This window comes from Vanessa tameamea, chromosome 5 (assembly GCF_037043105.1).
Source record: "Vanessa tameamea isolate UH-Manoa-2023 chromosome 5, ilVanTame1 primary haplotype, whole genome shotgun sequence".
Classification (NCBI taxonomy): domain Eukaryota; kingdom Metazoa; phylum Arthropoda; class Insecta; order Lepidoptera; family Nymphalidae; genus Vanessa; species Vanessa tameamea.
In genome coordinates, this window is record NC_087313.1 from 3,117,384 (window position 1) to 3,133,444 (window position 16,061).

At 31.5% G+C, this 16,061-nt stretch overlaps 2 protein-coding genes across 2 annotated transcripts; both read left to right on the plus strand.

Moving 5' to 3' along the window:
* Positions 1–4,259: 4,259 nt before the first annotated feature.
* Positions 4,260–7,600, plus strand: LOC135194821 (uncharacterized). Its single transcript, XM_064220823.1, has 7 exons — positions 4,260–4,342; positions 4,647–4,776; positions 5,064–5,203; positions 5,419–5,479; positions 6,524–6,635; positions 7,022–7,117; positions 7,449–7,600. Exons 1-7 carry the CDS (start codon positions 4,273–4,275, stop codon positions 7,506–7,508), a joined length of 669 nt encoding a protein of 222 aa, XP_064076893.1. The 5' UTR covers positions 4,260–4,272; the 3' UTR covers positions 7,509–7,600.
* A 2,139-nt stretch (positions 7,601–9,739) lies between these two features.
* Positions 9,740–14,052, plus strand: LOC113392441 (uncharacterized). The gene is made up of 7 exons (XM_026628876.2): positions 9,740–9,880; positions 10,855–11,011; positions 11,757–11,902; positions 12,717–12,777; positions 12,852–12,972; positions 13,230–13,325; positions 13,911–14,052. The coding sequence occupies exons 1-7, from the start codon at positions 9,769–9,771 to the stop codon at positions 14,004–14,006; spliced, it is 789 nt and encodes a 262-aa protein (XP_026484661.2). The 5' UTR covers positions 9,740–9,768; the 3' UTR covers positions 14,007–14,052.
* The last annotated feature ends 2,009 nt before the right edge of the window (positions 14,053–16,061 follow it).

The following is a 16,061-nucleotide window of genomic DNA, read 5'->3' on the forward strand; positions in this document are numbered from 1 at the left end:
GCCTAATATAGCAAAGCACGATATACGAGAGGCCTAAGCGGTGTATTATTTTAATTCAAGTTATCTTTTTAAATTCTAATAGTAAATTTTCAAGTAAGTTATATTCATATTAGTGCTATGATTGCATTATTGAATGTTTGCAAAATTTGTGTTTAATTATAAAAATAAATGCTTGTATATAAAATTTTGTATGTTTTATTTTCCTGTTTAAATAATAAAAAAAAAAAAATGTTCTAGTTTGGTTCGGATAATTGTTTCTTAACGATAGGTCGATTAATCCAATGCATAAGCATTGGGTTAAGTTGAATTTTATTTAATTAAATACGTTCATATCTAATTCTGTTACGAATGACCCTGAAATCCGATCAGAAGGACATTATCAACAATTAATATTGTTGATAATGTCCATGCTACTATTTCATGAACTCACAATAAACCTTTTGTTTTGGTCTTATATATTTGATAGGATAATCAAATATTAGTTCTTAATCGACTAAAAAAACGACGAGGTTCTCAATTGACATGTTTATATTTGTTGTATGCACCCATAAATGAGTTATCTCTAGACGGATTTGCAAAATTATTTTCTTCTTCAAAGGAGGTTTATTTCGATATAATGCCGTTGAAATGTAGCATATCTTCGTCTAATCAATAAATTAGTAGCTTACAACGGTAATGATTACTTATTTATTTATTTATTTATTTAATATTTGGGAAACAAACAGATATAAAATATAATCTGATAACATAATACAATTTAAATATCACGGTGATATAAGGGTTGAAAGTTTGTATAGAAGTCCGTCATTTTTAAGATAGAAACACGAAAATTTATTTTTGGGATACTGATCAACATGAACAACATGATGATATTTTAGGCCTAAAGCAAAAATAGGTGTTAACATTTCGTATTCAGGTTAGTCTGGAAGTCTGCCATTTTGAAGTTAGAAGCTCGAAATTTTATTTTTGGGCTACCGATTAAACATGGGTTGATTCGCATTTAAGCGTTTCTGGATATTCTACCCTAAGGGCTGAAATACACACCAATGTGGTATACAAAGAGGTATTACATTAACTTAACATTTTAAGTTAATTTGTAAATATATTCATATTCTACGCGGGCAAAGCGGGTAACAGCTAGTAATACTATAAAAATAACCAAAATATACTAGACGAGCGGTATTAGCGTAGTATTTTAGATATTTTCGATATACGAGTCGGAATTAAACTGATAAGAATTGGTTCAGTATCAGTTCCGTTTATGAGTTTATATAGGAATGCCACATCAAGTAGTTTGCGCCTTATAGTGAGTTTAATTAATTTTCTTACTCAAATTCCAAACTTATGCTCAAGTAAGAGTATTTGATCTATAACAACAACACCAGGATCTAAGTGATAGAAGTTAACAAAAGTCAGCTGACATAAAATGGATACGTATTTAAAGAAAATTTCAGAAAATTGACATCACGATTTAACGGGAAAACGCTGCGAGCATTAGTCTATGCGTTCATAATTTGTACGTAAACTATTTTTAGTTATTATTTTTATATTATAATTATTAAGTCTATATATGTATGTAATGATGTAGAAAAATAATACGTACAGACAGGCGAAGCTTAGTATGGAAAAAGTAAACCTGACGCTACTATGTAAAGTGTCGTAGCTGAGCTACGTCATATAATAGTTGGCAATAATGTTTGATGGCTGATTTACTTATAAGAGCGGGTCACCCCGAATGGAGTTGTAAGTGTCATGGCAACGCGATTCGTTATGTTTTGACAAGCGCTTCGAATGCGATGGTTGCTTGCAAACCCATTTGCTCTTAATCGAGATGAATTATTGTAATCTTTTGATATATTTGTGGTGTACGATTATTGAATCAATTAATACAATGATTAGACGATATTAAATACGTTTTATTTTGTGAATATCTTCATTGCACGTCCACATAGTCTTACAAATGACGGATCAATCCCCGAACCCAGCTGTTCGGCATCCTGCTACTCCGACATATATATAATTGTATTTTTAACTAATATGATTTTTAAATGTTGATATGCATTTAGATCTTTGACTAATTAGCGAAATGATAACATATCCTCCTCTAATCAATAACGTACACCTGAAATGATTAAACTATTGTAAAGTATCATTTCATTTAATAAGACTGTACGTATTATGACGTCTCAAGCACGTGGCAAAGGGAAGTACAGGATATATTGTTGCGCCAATCAAATAACGACTCTATATACTTGCAATAGAGTCTAAATAAATAAAATGGACAATTAGTTCCATAATGCATCAAAGTGAACAGAGCCTCAAAAAGTCATATTATTATTAACGTATTTAATGTGTTATATAAATCAAAAAAAAGATACGAGAAATAATGGTTGAGTTAAATGTCTTATACCGAAAGGCTATTACAATGTATGTCCCACCGCAACTTAATGCAGAGGAGGCTACGCGCCCAGCCAACCAAAGTCACCCTGGACCTCGTGCGCCAACGCCTGCACTTAAAAAAAAATCAATTCTCAGAGAAATCTACCACAAGAGCCCCGACGTATGTTCAAGTTGCATCAACTCGTGCGCCGAAGACAGATGTCACTAATAAACCAAAAAAAAATTTGAACACAAGTTACGCTAACCAGCAGAATAAAGATATCGTTTTGTATACTTACTTTCACAAGTCAACAATATTCCTGATACATATTTTAAAACATACTATTTCCCAGAGGCTTTCTATTGGAAAGATATGCTGAACTAGCTTAATTATACCACGGGTAAGGAAAATTGTACCAACAAGATTTTAGTAACTTAAATACAACATAATATTTGACCGATTATTCGAAATTCGAATTCGAAAAATGGGGCAAATAGGTATAGACAGAGACTAATATTAGCTTTTAAATTGGAAATATCGAGTCGCAGCCTTATTATTTATTTATGAAAAATACAAATATTCAAAACAACGAACTACGGTGTACGGTGTGAGTGTAATTTATCGAACCCTTTTTTTAAACGATAACAAAAAATAAAGAATAATCAGTTCAGTTAAAGGGGTTTGTAATCAATATGATATTATCAGAACTCGCTTTGATCGTATCAGGATTCTTTATTGTTCGTATAAGTTATTGATAAATGAGTAGGTATAAATACTGAATAATGTGGCACTTGCAATACATTTGTGGCAGGACGAGGTAAGCCGAATTTTGCACACATTTTAATATAGGTTGGGCTTTGTGCCGTTAGATATTTCAATTTTATTTAATTATATATTTTTAAATTAGCATAATTTATTTTCTAATGCTGATAGTTGTGTATAATAAAAACTATGATGTATTTTTTAAATAATTACTAGTTATTGGCCGTGGCTTTACTCATTTTTTAGGGGTTGTTCGTCGGGCGTTAGGCGTAGATAAGTAGCCTATGTCCTTTCTCGGAGTTTAAGCTTGCCTCATAGCAAATTTCAATCAATTCAGTTTAGTGGTTTGGCCGTGAAAGAGCAACAGATAGACAGACAGACAGACCGACATAGTTACTTTCGCATCTATACATATAATCTGATCGAATTCTGTACATTGAGAAAAAATAGTACTGGGGGTATTTATTAACGCAATAGAGCACAAAAATGTGTTTTTTAGATTTTTTTTGTTTGTTTGTTTATCTGTTCGTTTGTTACCGCTTATCTCGGAAACGGCTTTACCGATTTGGATGCGGTTTTCACTGATATACTGTAACCTTGGGGTATGGGGTATCATAATATAAAGTTAGTTTTATTAAAATCGATATGTTATGGAACCAGGGCTGATGAGGTAAAACCTTTTTAAAGGGTTCCAGTGGTGTTACATCATCCCTTTGCATTTGAAAATAAATATACTATAAGTATAAACGGGTGCTGCGGAAATAACTTTATGTAGATGCCCCGGTTGCTTCTCATTAAAAAAATCGTTTACTTTTAAGCGAGTCCAGTGCACACGGCTCAGTGGCTCTGTCGCGTGTTCGCAATTGCAAAAATATCTATGCCTTAATCCCCGACGACACTACGTGTAATAGCGTGCAATACACATTATGCAGTTCGACAAATACTTATCGGGAACTACAATGCCACGACAGAATTAAAAGACACACAGATATATCAACCATATAATACTCCTACTTTTGAGGCTTAAAATCACGCGAACGGAGTCGCGGGCACCAGCTAGTTTATAATATTAGTATAGAAGACGTAATTACAATCTTTTTATATCCTTTTCAGTTTAGTTACTGCAGAAAATGAGGGTTTCCATTGTCGCTTTTCTGTTCGTGATCGCAGGCGCTTGCGCCTTTCCCGAACAACAGATTGGTAAGTTATTTAGTTCGACATTTGTATTCAAATTATGCTAAAAATTAGAAGATTAAATGGTGCAAAAACAAAGGGTGCAGATTACTATGTTTCTTAGGCCGGTATTATATACAGTCAGATAGAAGCGCGCAGAACGTTATAGTGAATATTACTTGCCTCATTATAATGTTTCGTGCGCCCACGCACCAAAATAACAGTCAAATATTTATAGATAAGTTATTCCTACGGACGGATGAGATATAGTAAATCCCAAGTTAAACTTGAGCTCATTAGTATACAAAATATAAAAAGGTATTTGTTACAGAACCTAAAAATGAGCGTGTTATAACCAACCAAATTAGAAGAGCCATCGAGCAAATCAGACGGGAGATCAGAGCAGCTGGACTGGACCCCCTATACATTGACAGAAATGATTTTGAATTCTGGACGACGCCGTAAGTTCGGACAAAATGATGTACTCGTAGTATTAAAATTATTTGGCACTACTTCTGGGTTCATTTTTATGAAATTTAAACTATAGTCCATTCCACGAGTCGAACCCACTGCGAACACAATAATCGTACTAATGATATAAGATTTTAAATTAACATGGTTATTTTTATTACTAATAGTATCTAAAACGGGATATTTACCTAATGATGATTTTAGTAATGAAGGTCACGCTCATTAAACAATGATTGAATCAACTCACATGAAAACATCTCTTTTTCTTTCTTCACAGCTTCATTCGTGTCGAGGGATTTATTGATCAGCTTACGTTCACCGGCGCCAGCAATATTGTCATAAATCAGCTCAGCTACAACATATTTCAGAATAGTGTTAGGTTTACACTTTCCATTCCAGAGCTTCGTCTGTCTATAAGTATGTATCATTTTTCTTAATAATTATGATATAAAAATAATAAGAAAAGATGACGTACAAATTACGTACGCATAGCAGTTTGTTATTGCTATTGGTGAAAAGTGAAAGTCGTCACAATCCGTGTGAAAGTCAAATTCGAATGCAATAGGCGTAGATTAATAAGTCGAATAAGTTTAAGTTGAATAATAATTTCGGAATTTTTTTCTTTACTTTAGATAAGTCAAGTGTTACGGCTCACATGTTTGGAAACGAATACAATGCTGAATTGAATGGCGGGTAAGATTCATATAATTATATATGTAACAAACACACGTACACACAAAAAATATCAAGATCGTTCTTTAGAAGGAGTTCAATAACACGCACACATATTGAAGAATTATATATTTAAATATATCATAAAAATTAAATGATTGCTATCGACGGCCGCAAGCAGATTAAAATGTATGAAGTATATATTATATTTATTTATATTTTCTATAATTACTAATAATCAAAACTTCATAGCAATAGCAAATTTTGTTACTATTAAATGTTTTTCGGCGTAAATCAAAACTCATTATAATAAGCATTTAAGTTGAATGTAAATTTTTTTATTTGTGTTTTAACGGCTGCTTTACAATATATTAATTTATGATAATATAATGTTTATACAGAAGAATATACAAACATTTTCCAAAAAAGTTGATAAACTTACTATTGATACAAGAAATAAGAATAAACTTGTAGCCCATACTTTCCATTTGCATACGGTACAGAGAACGTTTTTGGGCAATGGTATACGCATATAAAAAGATACCGGGAAATATAAATAATCAATTTACCATTTACAAAATTTAAAAAGTTCACTAAGACTTAAATAACAAATGAATCTTATTATTCATTTAATAATACTTTTTAAAAAAAAATGCTTTGGCTCGGGTTCCGTCACAGGACACTAATTATAATTAGTATAACAAATAACAATAATTATTGTAAAAAACAGCATTATAATCTGTTTATTTGAAAAGAGCAACTATGCGAATTTCTTGCCATTTCTTCTCGCTGGAGGCAGCTTTTCGAAAAGGTGTTAGTAATTGAATATTAACGATTCATTGTGAAGTTTACTTGAATAAAATTGATTTGATTTGTTACTATATATTTGCACTCCTACATAAGTCAGACGTCGTGCCTCTAGTATTTTTGTTAATTTCTTCGCCAGTGTTAAGAACGCCATTAGCATGTTTTTTTTAAAATATTTTTTTTAATAAGACCAATCGTCTTAATCTTTCGGTTAGACGTTTATTTAATAATTTAATTCATGATAAATCTTTCTTCCAGTCTCATTATTAGACAAGTTCGCCTCGTCGGTGATATTCGCGCCTCTGTAGGAATTATCTCCGGCATCTCCATTCGAAGCGTTTCGTTGCAGTTCAGCATCGGACAAATTCAGGTACGTCTCAGAAGAAGGTTTCCTCGTATACATTTTATCGCATATCTTTTCACCAACCTACACTAGAAAAGTGTGATGACATAATGTCTAAATCTACATATGTCCTCAACTGAGAGATGGCCTTTGTCTAATAGTGAAACATTTATGGGATGTTAGTGTAACTGAGGAGGGAAAATGGTCAGATAACGTGACCATAAAATGGTACCTTCTTCGTGTTTTCACGTACATCGCGTTCAGTGGTTAAAGAGAAAGTCTCAATAAAATTTTATACCGAAATACGTGTAACCATTTCTTCAAACGGTTTTTACTTGACTGATACTTGAGCATGGTAAAAATTATGGACATCTTTTACAAAAATGTTAACGATTTATAAATATTTTTTTCAGTCAAATCTTCAGTTGAACGCTTTAGGAAACGACTACACAAATGAGCTAAACCAATTCCTCGGCACCAGCATTCCTGAAATTCTGAATAAATACAGGGTAATTAATATATAACAATACATAGTAGGTATATATTACCACATCATCAACATATACATATGTTATGTTTATTGACTCGACTGATTCCGGCCACGGCGGTTATTCTCAGAGGAGTCTTAACAACTCAGGAGATTTTACAGATCATGATCGTGCGCAAACATACCTACAATTACACTTATAATGTTATGGGGTCGTATAGCTCGGCGCGGGATTTGAACTCAAGACCTAGCTACTAGACCAATTGATATCTGTATATATATCCATTAGTAATATTGAATACTGTTTTCGTAGGTCTTTATAGTAAATAAATTGAAATATTTTATCATTGTAGAATGAAATCAACCGGGAGCTTTCAAAAATCGTCCTGGATATCCTGAGACAAATAATATAGTATGCTGAAGTGAAGCGAATTAACAAAGAGGATTCCTTCAAATTGCTTTTAAAACATATCTTCATTACAATCACTTGTTAAAAGCTTAAAATGTATAATTACTCAGTAAATAAAAACTGCGATGTAATAGAGACCAAAAGGTTTTTTTTTTATTTAAACAAAGAATTCAACAAAATATACTGTCCTCGGGACTCCCGTGGTTTCCGATAAATATCATTATTTATAAGTTTAACAATCTATTACTGTGGATAGGTTTCGATCGGGTCTATCGTAGATCTGCATACAAAAATTAATATAGATATGGTAAGCAGTTTTATACATATTCGGAATCGCCTGATTTTTCTACGTCGTCTGATTTCGGTTTCTAGGCGATCTGAGGATCAGTAAATTTAGATCAAGATTGAATCGGATAGGATTGATGCGACACAATTTTTATATAATTTTAGAAAAGATGGAGTTCATACAGATAATTTTGCTGTTTTCCTGACATAAATCACGTAAAATTGGGTGTTTGATCTTTAGGCCTGCACCAGAAATCCATACCCCAATGTCACTTAGATCTTTTATCCAGCATCTAGTATATGATCCAACGAACTTCTCAAGTGAAGTTCGATCATTATTATAGGAGTTCTTCCATTAGAAGATATAATTGCCTAGGTAGTCCTTCTACACGGTGACGTCACTTATTTAAGAGGTAGCATAACGAGATGACATAACGCTGCTATTTTTTCACATTTTATCTTAATTGTATTTAAATATTTTTGCTTAATAGTAGATGCAGTGGTCTCCTATAAACGAAGGAGCACACCATTTGTAACCCTTATATTGTTTTATTTTAAGAAAATGTATTTAGTGTGTATCTTTTGTTAGAGACTCATAAATTAAATAAAAAAACACTGATAAAAGTTGTGATATTCAAATTCCTATTTTAAACTAAATGAAATTAATCAAACAAACAAACTATTAAGTCATTAGATGTTGCTGTCATAAAATTCTTTTGGATGTTGGCGAAGTTTTAAATCCGTGAATACCGTGAAACCCGAAATACCGGCAGTTGATACTACGTCTAGTTTATCTCTATTCGTATCGGATATGCGTTCCCTCGTATTATGAAAGTGTTCCTGTGTTTGTGCTAACACTTGAGCAGTATAATATCTCTTGCACAGATGAATGCACAGATGGCTTGTCCATATCGAAAAAACGGTGGTCAGAATCGGTCAAAAGGACATAATAATATAATTGACTACTGCATATTTGCAGGTTCTTATAAGACCTGCATTATGGCATATCTGCATTATGTGGTAACTAAAAATTAATCTGTTAAATTACTATTTCAAGTAACTATGGATAACAAAAATACTTGTCATAGCTCATTTGAATTAGGAATATTTTGTTTTTGGTTATAAATTTTGATAAAGTTTGCGGGATTTGTGTTTATATCGGATACGTTTAGAGGCACTACACTATTTCTTCAGTAGAGATTCGTGTAAGCTTATCTGACTGGTTTTATCCACTTGTTATATTTTTTACCATTAACAGAATGTATTGTTGTGATCTGGTTTAAAGGGTGACTTGGGCCTGCATTTTATATGTAAATATGATTTAAATCCAACAGTTAATAGCATATTCACGTAAAAAAGCGAAATTGGTAGTTTTGTATGATGTACCAGTTTATCTTTTATTTTTATATTCCATAGCGATATGACGATTCATATGCTGCAATCAAAGTGAGATTCGAAATAACTCGTTTTACGATTTGTCGATTTTTTTGTCTTAATAGCATTCTTAACTGATAATACTAGATTATATTGATTGCGGCTATCATTAACTAATATTAATGTCACTGTGTTAACGCGCGCTGTGATTGCTTTGGAATTAGTAATAAACTAAAATTTGGTAAGTCTTTTATTAAATTTGATATTTTATTTATATATGGGATCATATTGCAATGTTAAGCAAGTTTATACTAATATTTCAACAATGGCTTTCTATCATTCCAATTAATATGAATGTGTTAATAAGCTTGTATTATTGGTGAAAATAAAATATAAATCATGTAGATAAATTTTCGTTTCAAAAATTTTTTTCATCGATATAAAATAGCCAATATCAATTTGCTGAATGAATTTATCCATGAGTCGTATTATACTACGAATGGTGTCTAATTATGTGAAGGATAGATAGAAAGATATGTTATAGATAACCTATCGAAGTCTAATTCTCTGTTATTCAAGTTAATGGTCCGATTGCAGGTGCGAAGATGCGTACGGAACTTATATTTCTAGTACTTCTAGGCTATGCTTCGTCTTTGCCATTGGCGTCGGATCAAAATGACAGTGTATCATTAATCAAGGAAAGTTTACAAAATGCAGGTACGTGAAAATATTTCGAATGTGAAAAATAAAATTACAGTTTATATTTCATTATCATCATCATCAACATCATCATCGACATCAACATCAATATCATAATCTTCATCATCATCAACATCATCATCGACATCAACATCAATATCATAATCTCCATCATCATCAACATCATCATCGACATCAACATCAATATCATAATCTTCATCATCATCAACATCATCATCGACATCAACATCAATATCATAATCTTCATCATCATCAACATTATCATGATTATCATAATTTATATTATTATCATTCGGTTGTATACTTACTCCATTTATTTGCGATCAGCATAGTTTTTTTAACATCGCAAGAGAAGTCTGTGACAGATACAAACCATCCACCATCAATTTTTTTCATTTTTTTTAGTTTTTCTTTTGAGTTAAAAATAATCAGTATTTGCGTGGTTTATTGGACTAAATGATTATTAATTAATAATAAATTAATTGTATTTAATATAAAATAGTAATAATTTAAAAGAAGCAATATGTTATGTCACACGTACAAGGTAACACTGTAAAGGGATTGATTCATTAATAAGTTATAATTGTAGAGATATTCTTTTCAGTAAAAGGGGGGTGGGATTTTTATCTCTTTATATTAATAATGAAATCTGTGACGTTCATCCATCGTAGAATATTTATTTATATGCAAATATTTTAATTAAAACCTTTCTTAAGACTGCCCAAAAAGTAAATTTTATACCAGTACCTAATAATATTTGATTTCAAGTTCACTCACTAACAAAAATGCGACCCGATCTGACAGTTAAAGCTTAGCAGCTCAGCAGCTTAGCAGCTTAGCTTTATATCTTTTCACAGGAATTGATGCCACACTTAATTTAACAAAAGTGATTGAGTATAAAACGTCTAAAATCATAAATTGCGCAAAATTATTTGATGCTAACATTAATTATAATAATTTTTATTTTACAGAGGTAGGTTCAAGAATCGGTCTCGTTGAAAGCATAGTCCTAGCATTGCTCGAAGGTTTGAGAAACCTGATGATAAATGGCTCAGAAAATTTCCCTGTTCTTGATCCTATATTTGTGGAAAATATTAATTTAAACGAGAGTACTTTAAATATGCCGAAGTAAGTGATATTTTATTGGAAAAAAGAATCATAATTCTCTATTTTAATTTCTAAGAAGTTTAGTAACGTCTTCCGTCAAAATACTTGCACGTTTAACCGTGACTATGGTGTGATTAATTCTAATATAATGTTTCCTCATTGACTATAATCCCAATTTTTTATGTTTTTAAGATTTGGTAATTGTAGAGTTTTATAATTGCGAATTTATTTTGAGAACGCCCTTTATTTTAACTCTGGCCCTCAAATTTTCAATATTTTATTTTTCTCTGTTCTAGAGTCTACAGTTCTGTGTTTTAGAAGGATAAATATACCAGCGTAGTTACAGGTACAAGGGACGTAACGTCGTAGATCCCATTTTAGCAACGTAGGGAAGGTGTAAAGATTTTATTTACGTATCGCAGACTCAGTTTCTATGAGTGAATATGGCTAATAAGTGGTAGATTTGTTCAGCTGCCTATAAGACTGAGCTCAATTAGGATTTTGGTTCATTTTGTGTTTATTAGTGAAAATGAAGAAAATACCGTGATAAAAATTGCGGATGTCGTATTAATGACTATCAAACGTTCATTCGTTAAACAGTATTTGCAGCGTCACAGAACAAGCACCAAACTTTTTTATTAAGTGGAAAAGCTTGAAGCTGAGCGATTGAACTTTTAAAATACGATTACTGTCAAACTGTAAACTGTATTTAGATATTATTGTAATTTAATGCTTGAATTAAATCATATATTTTATATTTTTACAGCTCTCACATCACTATCGACGATTTGACAATAAGTGATATTAGCACCTTTGAGATGGAAGAGATCAAGTTTTCCATGGCATCTTTGTTGCTTCAGAGATATAAATTGGACTTCAATTTAGTAATCCCAGTTGTAAATGTCAATACGAGTAAGATAATTAAGTTATTTTTTTTTTTAAATAAACTAATTTTATTGAATCTAGTGGTACAATGAAATTTAGTATAGATACTAGATTATGATTTTACTCACGTCCATAGTATCTGCAATATATAAGCTTAATCTGTCTCGTGGAACTGATTTAAAATTACAATTAGAAGTTTTAAGACACACATAATAACAGATGAAATCATAAAATCCCTACTCTGTGGTAGGACTTCGTGCAAGCCTGTCTGCGTTGGTACCACCGATAGATTAGTGCAAACAGCAATACCTAGTAATTTTGTGTTCCGGTTGTAAGAGTGAGTGAGCTAGTGTAACTGCAAGCATCAGGGACATAACGTCTTAGCTCCCAAGGTTGGTCGCGCATTGGTGTGATATAAGGAATTGTTAATATTTCTTACAGCGCCAATGTTTGTTGTCGATGGTGACTACTGATCATCATGTGACCGGTTTGCCATTCCGCTTATCTATTACAACAATAAAATAATAAAAGTCTAGTTACTGATGCAAATCATCGAGTCTAAGCCCTAAGCGCGTCAATGCGGCGCCGTAAACAAATGTTCTTAGTCCATACCAATGAAAAAAATAAAGAAATCTTATGCAATATGTCCTCTCGAGTAATTTTTGGAAGAGGTTAAATTATATATACAAAAATCTTCTTAAATATAGCACTAAATGTTTCTATGTTTTTGACGTTTTGTTTATTCTTTTTTTTTTTAATTAGTCTCACCGCTACTACTACTACTAATGGGTTTAAGAATAGCCTTAAATGTTTCGGATTAATACATATTAATTAATTTTAGGTAGCTACGATTTGTCATTAAGGGTATTCGGTGGTGATGTTTATGGAAAAGGAGACATGAAGTAAGAATATAAACGTGTCTTAAATTGTTTTTTATTTTAATACGTGACCAATAAACTGGACGAATTTTTTTTAGACTACAGATCATAAAACCAAGGGTACATGGTTACTTCGTAATTGGATTTAGAACAAGTGAGGGTGGTATTTTCATAGTCTTGCACGAATGCAAAATCAAAATTGGATTGGATTCTTTTGAGGTATGTATACTATGTTGCGCACGCATACTTTGGTCACGTGTGAATAAATTATTGTGTATTTGAATACTTAGTAGTTTCCGCGGCTTCATCTAGGATATAAAAGCCTATCTTATGTGCTATTCCAGAGTATAATCGATCTCTGTGCCAAATTTCATTGAGTAATAAACATCCATATGTAAAAACTTTCGTATTTTTAATATTAAGTAAGTATTACAATCCGTTCATATTGTTTTGTAAGGTTATATAATTTGTTTTAGCCTGTAATTACTGGTATGTTCAACAATCAAGCTAGCAGTGATTTCGTTTCTGCTTTTTTGAAAAATTTAGTCAAAGAAATGTTGGAATTTTTCGAGGTGAGTTTTTTTGGTGTTTTTTAGAAAATTTAATAATTGCAGTTTTGTTATAATTAAGTTTATTAAATTAAAAATTATTATCAAGGCCTTTTTTATTTTATTTTGTATATAATTAAATATACAAATTAAATAAAAAATGTTGCTTTACAAATCATGACCGCGTGGAATGGTGGCAAGAATGCTAGCAGCATTTACCCATTAAATTACAATTCCAATCTTCTAGGGGAAAAAGGACCAAACCATCCTGTCACCAGTGGAGTTAATAAGGCGATGTGCACATACTTCTACCTCAAAGTCCAAGTCTTTCAATTGCAAATGAGACAAAGACATCTTTTGGAATAAGAGAGGAATATTTGGATCGTTTGTTCAGTTCAGATTTTTCTGTGACGGCTTCGGCTCTTAACAGTTTCCCTGATATAAGAGGGGGCCAGTGTGGCAAGGAATGTAACGTCCCACTAGGGCACGTCCTTGTCCCTAGGGAACCAGTGTCAGTCTATCACGACTAATTCTACGGAGCTCAAAAAAGAGCATTAGTTTAAATTATCTTAAAGTTGTTGTTTTAAATTAATTATTTTCAATTTTCAGGAGGAGATATCATACATCCTCAGCGTGGTAGTTCTTATAGTTGGAAATCTAGTATTGTATGAATTCGACTTGGCCAGCTTACTTCCTTTCATATAGCGTCAACACAACTATTAAATAAAAAAAAAATCTTAAAACTAAAAATCCGGCAAAATAAGTCCTTATTATCCTGATTATTGTCATATAAATAAACATTATTAATTTTAAGAATGATCCAGAAGATTAATCCGACTGTGCTATTTCATTATACCATGAGATCTACATATATTTTGTTTAAATATATAATGTAATTAAATGACGTCAGAAATAAATTGTATTGAAATCGTCATTAATTTGTTTTTCCATTCGCTAAACATATTAAATGGTTACCATTACTTTTTTATCTAATGATTATTATGAAGAGTTAAATTTTTTTTGTTTGTATTACTTAGTACTTGTCTAATTAATATTTATATCAAATAACTTTATTTATAAATAGATAAAATAACTATGCGAAGCTGGACATGTACATATAAATGTATAAAACACAAATATTAAAAGTTTTATAATATATCAGATCAACATATTCTTATTTTTCGTGACATACGAGTATGCCGTATAGACCGTAAGTTATAATACTTTGTGCTCAATATTTTAATTTGAAATAATATTAAGAAAATTATTATTTATTTTTCGTTACAATGTTTGTGTTATTTGTTCAATTCTCAAGCGACATCTGTGTCATAGTTTTGTATATTCGTTTGTCCATTCTATGTAAAGCTAGAGCTGAAAACAAGAATTCGCTTGTGTAGTACAGATGGCGCTGTTTTGTTGATTTTGAATTGTTCTTATTTCAAATATAATTTTAATTAAGAATAACGTTTATCGTAAAACGTTTATTGATATTATACCTGAAAATAAAAAATATATTTAACATTTATTTTAATTTTATAGTATAACAATCTTTAATATTACTTTCGAAACTGAAAAATGGCAATGGCCAACACAAGAAAAACACAAATAGCAAATGTTGTTTGTTAAATAAGGCAACAATAATTTGTTTATTAAATAAATAATTAAAAATAATAATAATTTATTTAATAAAACAATTTGTCTGTTAACATTCTGTTCAGTAGCATTCCATTGTTACTGCTAACATAATAATATAACAATGTCTCCTAATTTGAACGAGATAACGTAAACTCATATTAAATATTTCATTCCAAATAATATCCTTTATAGGATGATAAAGATTACAATGTTAATCCTAACATATTATGTCAGATAAGAGTAAGATATAAAATCAAATTTCGTTGCCCCGTAAACTTCGTATAACGGTGTTTATGCCCATTTTATAGGATAAAATTTTGATTAAGTAACATTTCATTTTCGTTGGATATTTAAAATCTGTAATTGCTTAAGTTGGTGCGGTTTAGAGATTTATCTTATTAATTAAATTTGAGTGGTGCAATACAGTTTTCCTAGCGTGATTTTTCGTGGTATGCGTAAAACACTATCATATTCAGAACATTGGGCTGCTACTGAAATGTCTAAAATAATTACAAACTTTTATCAGCTTGGCATGGCACTTGTTATATTTCTTAGTTTAAAAAAAAATTGTAGCTATATTTCTTTGAGATTGCCATTAATATGTAATTTTTCATAGAGCAGATTTTTATGTTATCAATTTTATTTTAAGCGACTAAGTAACTTGACTGCCTTCTGTTTAGGTGGTAGATATATCGGCTAACGGGTTTGAACCCATAAACTCAAGCAGATAAATAAAATTATCGGGTTTTACCATCAAAAAATTCTCAGTAACATTCCGCAGTCTGGAAGTTGGAAGCGTGTATATTTTTGTGCCTCGGAAAGCACGTCAAGCTGGTCCTGCGCCTGAATTCTATTTGGTCTTGTCGGAATTGATCATCGGATTGTGAGGACGAGGGAATAGAGAGAGCACCTGTCTTTGCGCACACACTTGTGCAATATAATAATTGTGTTCTTAGTAGTTAAATCGGTCAGGACGACATTATCATCAAAACACTAAATGACGCTGCAGCTCTTAGACTTCAATCGTTATATTCGGACAGGAAGGGAACATCTGGTAGATTTAGCTCGTATACTACAAAGAATTTTTTTTCACGTAATAGGTCCAATTGTTAGAACATCGTTTGG

Bases quoted from the DNA above. Each gene is read 5' to 3' on its own strand.
- LOC113392441 (XM_026628876.2), top strand. From the start codon at position 9,769: ATGCGTACGGAACTTATATTTCTAGTACTTCTAGGCTATGCTTCGTCT. The intron at 9,881-10,854 runs GTACGTGAAAAT...TTTATTTTACAG, and splicing joins GGAAAGTTTACAAAATGCAG to AGGTAGGTTCAAGAATCGGT. The intron at 13,326-13,910 runs GTGAGTTTTTTT...TTCAATTTTCAG, and splicing joins AAATGTTGGAATTTTTCGAG to GAGGAGATATCATACATCCT.
- LOC135194821 (XM_064220823.1), top strand. From the start codon at position 4,273: ATGAGGGTTTCCATTGTCGCTTTTCTGTTCGTGATCGCAGGCGCTTGC. The intron at 5,204-5,418 runs GTATGTATCATT...TCTTTACTTTAG, and splicing joins AGAGCTTCGTCTGTCTATAA to ATAAGTCAAGTGTTACGGCT. The intron at 5,480-6,523 runs GTAAGATTCATA...TCTTTCTTCCAG, and splicing joins AATGCTGAATTGAATGGCGG to TCTCATTATTAGACAAGTTC.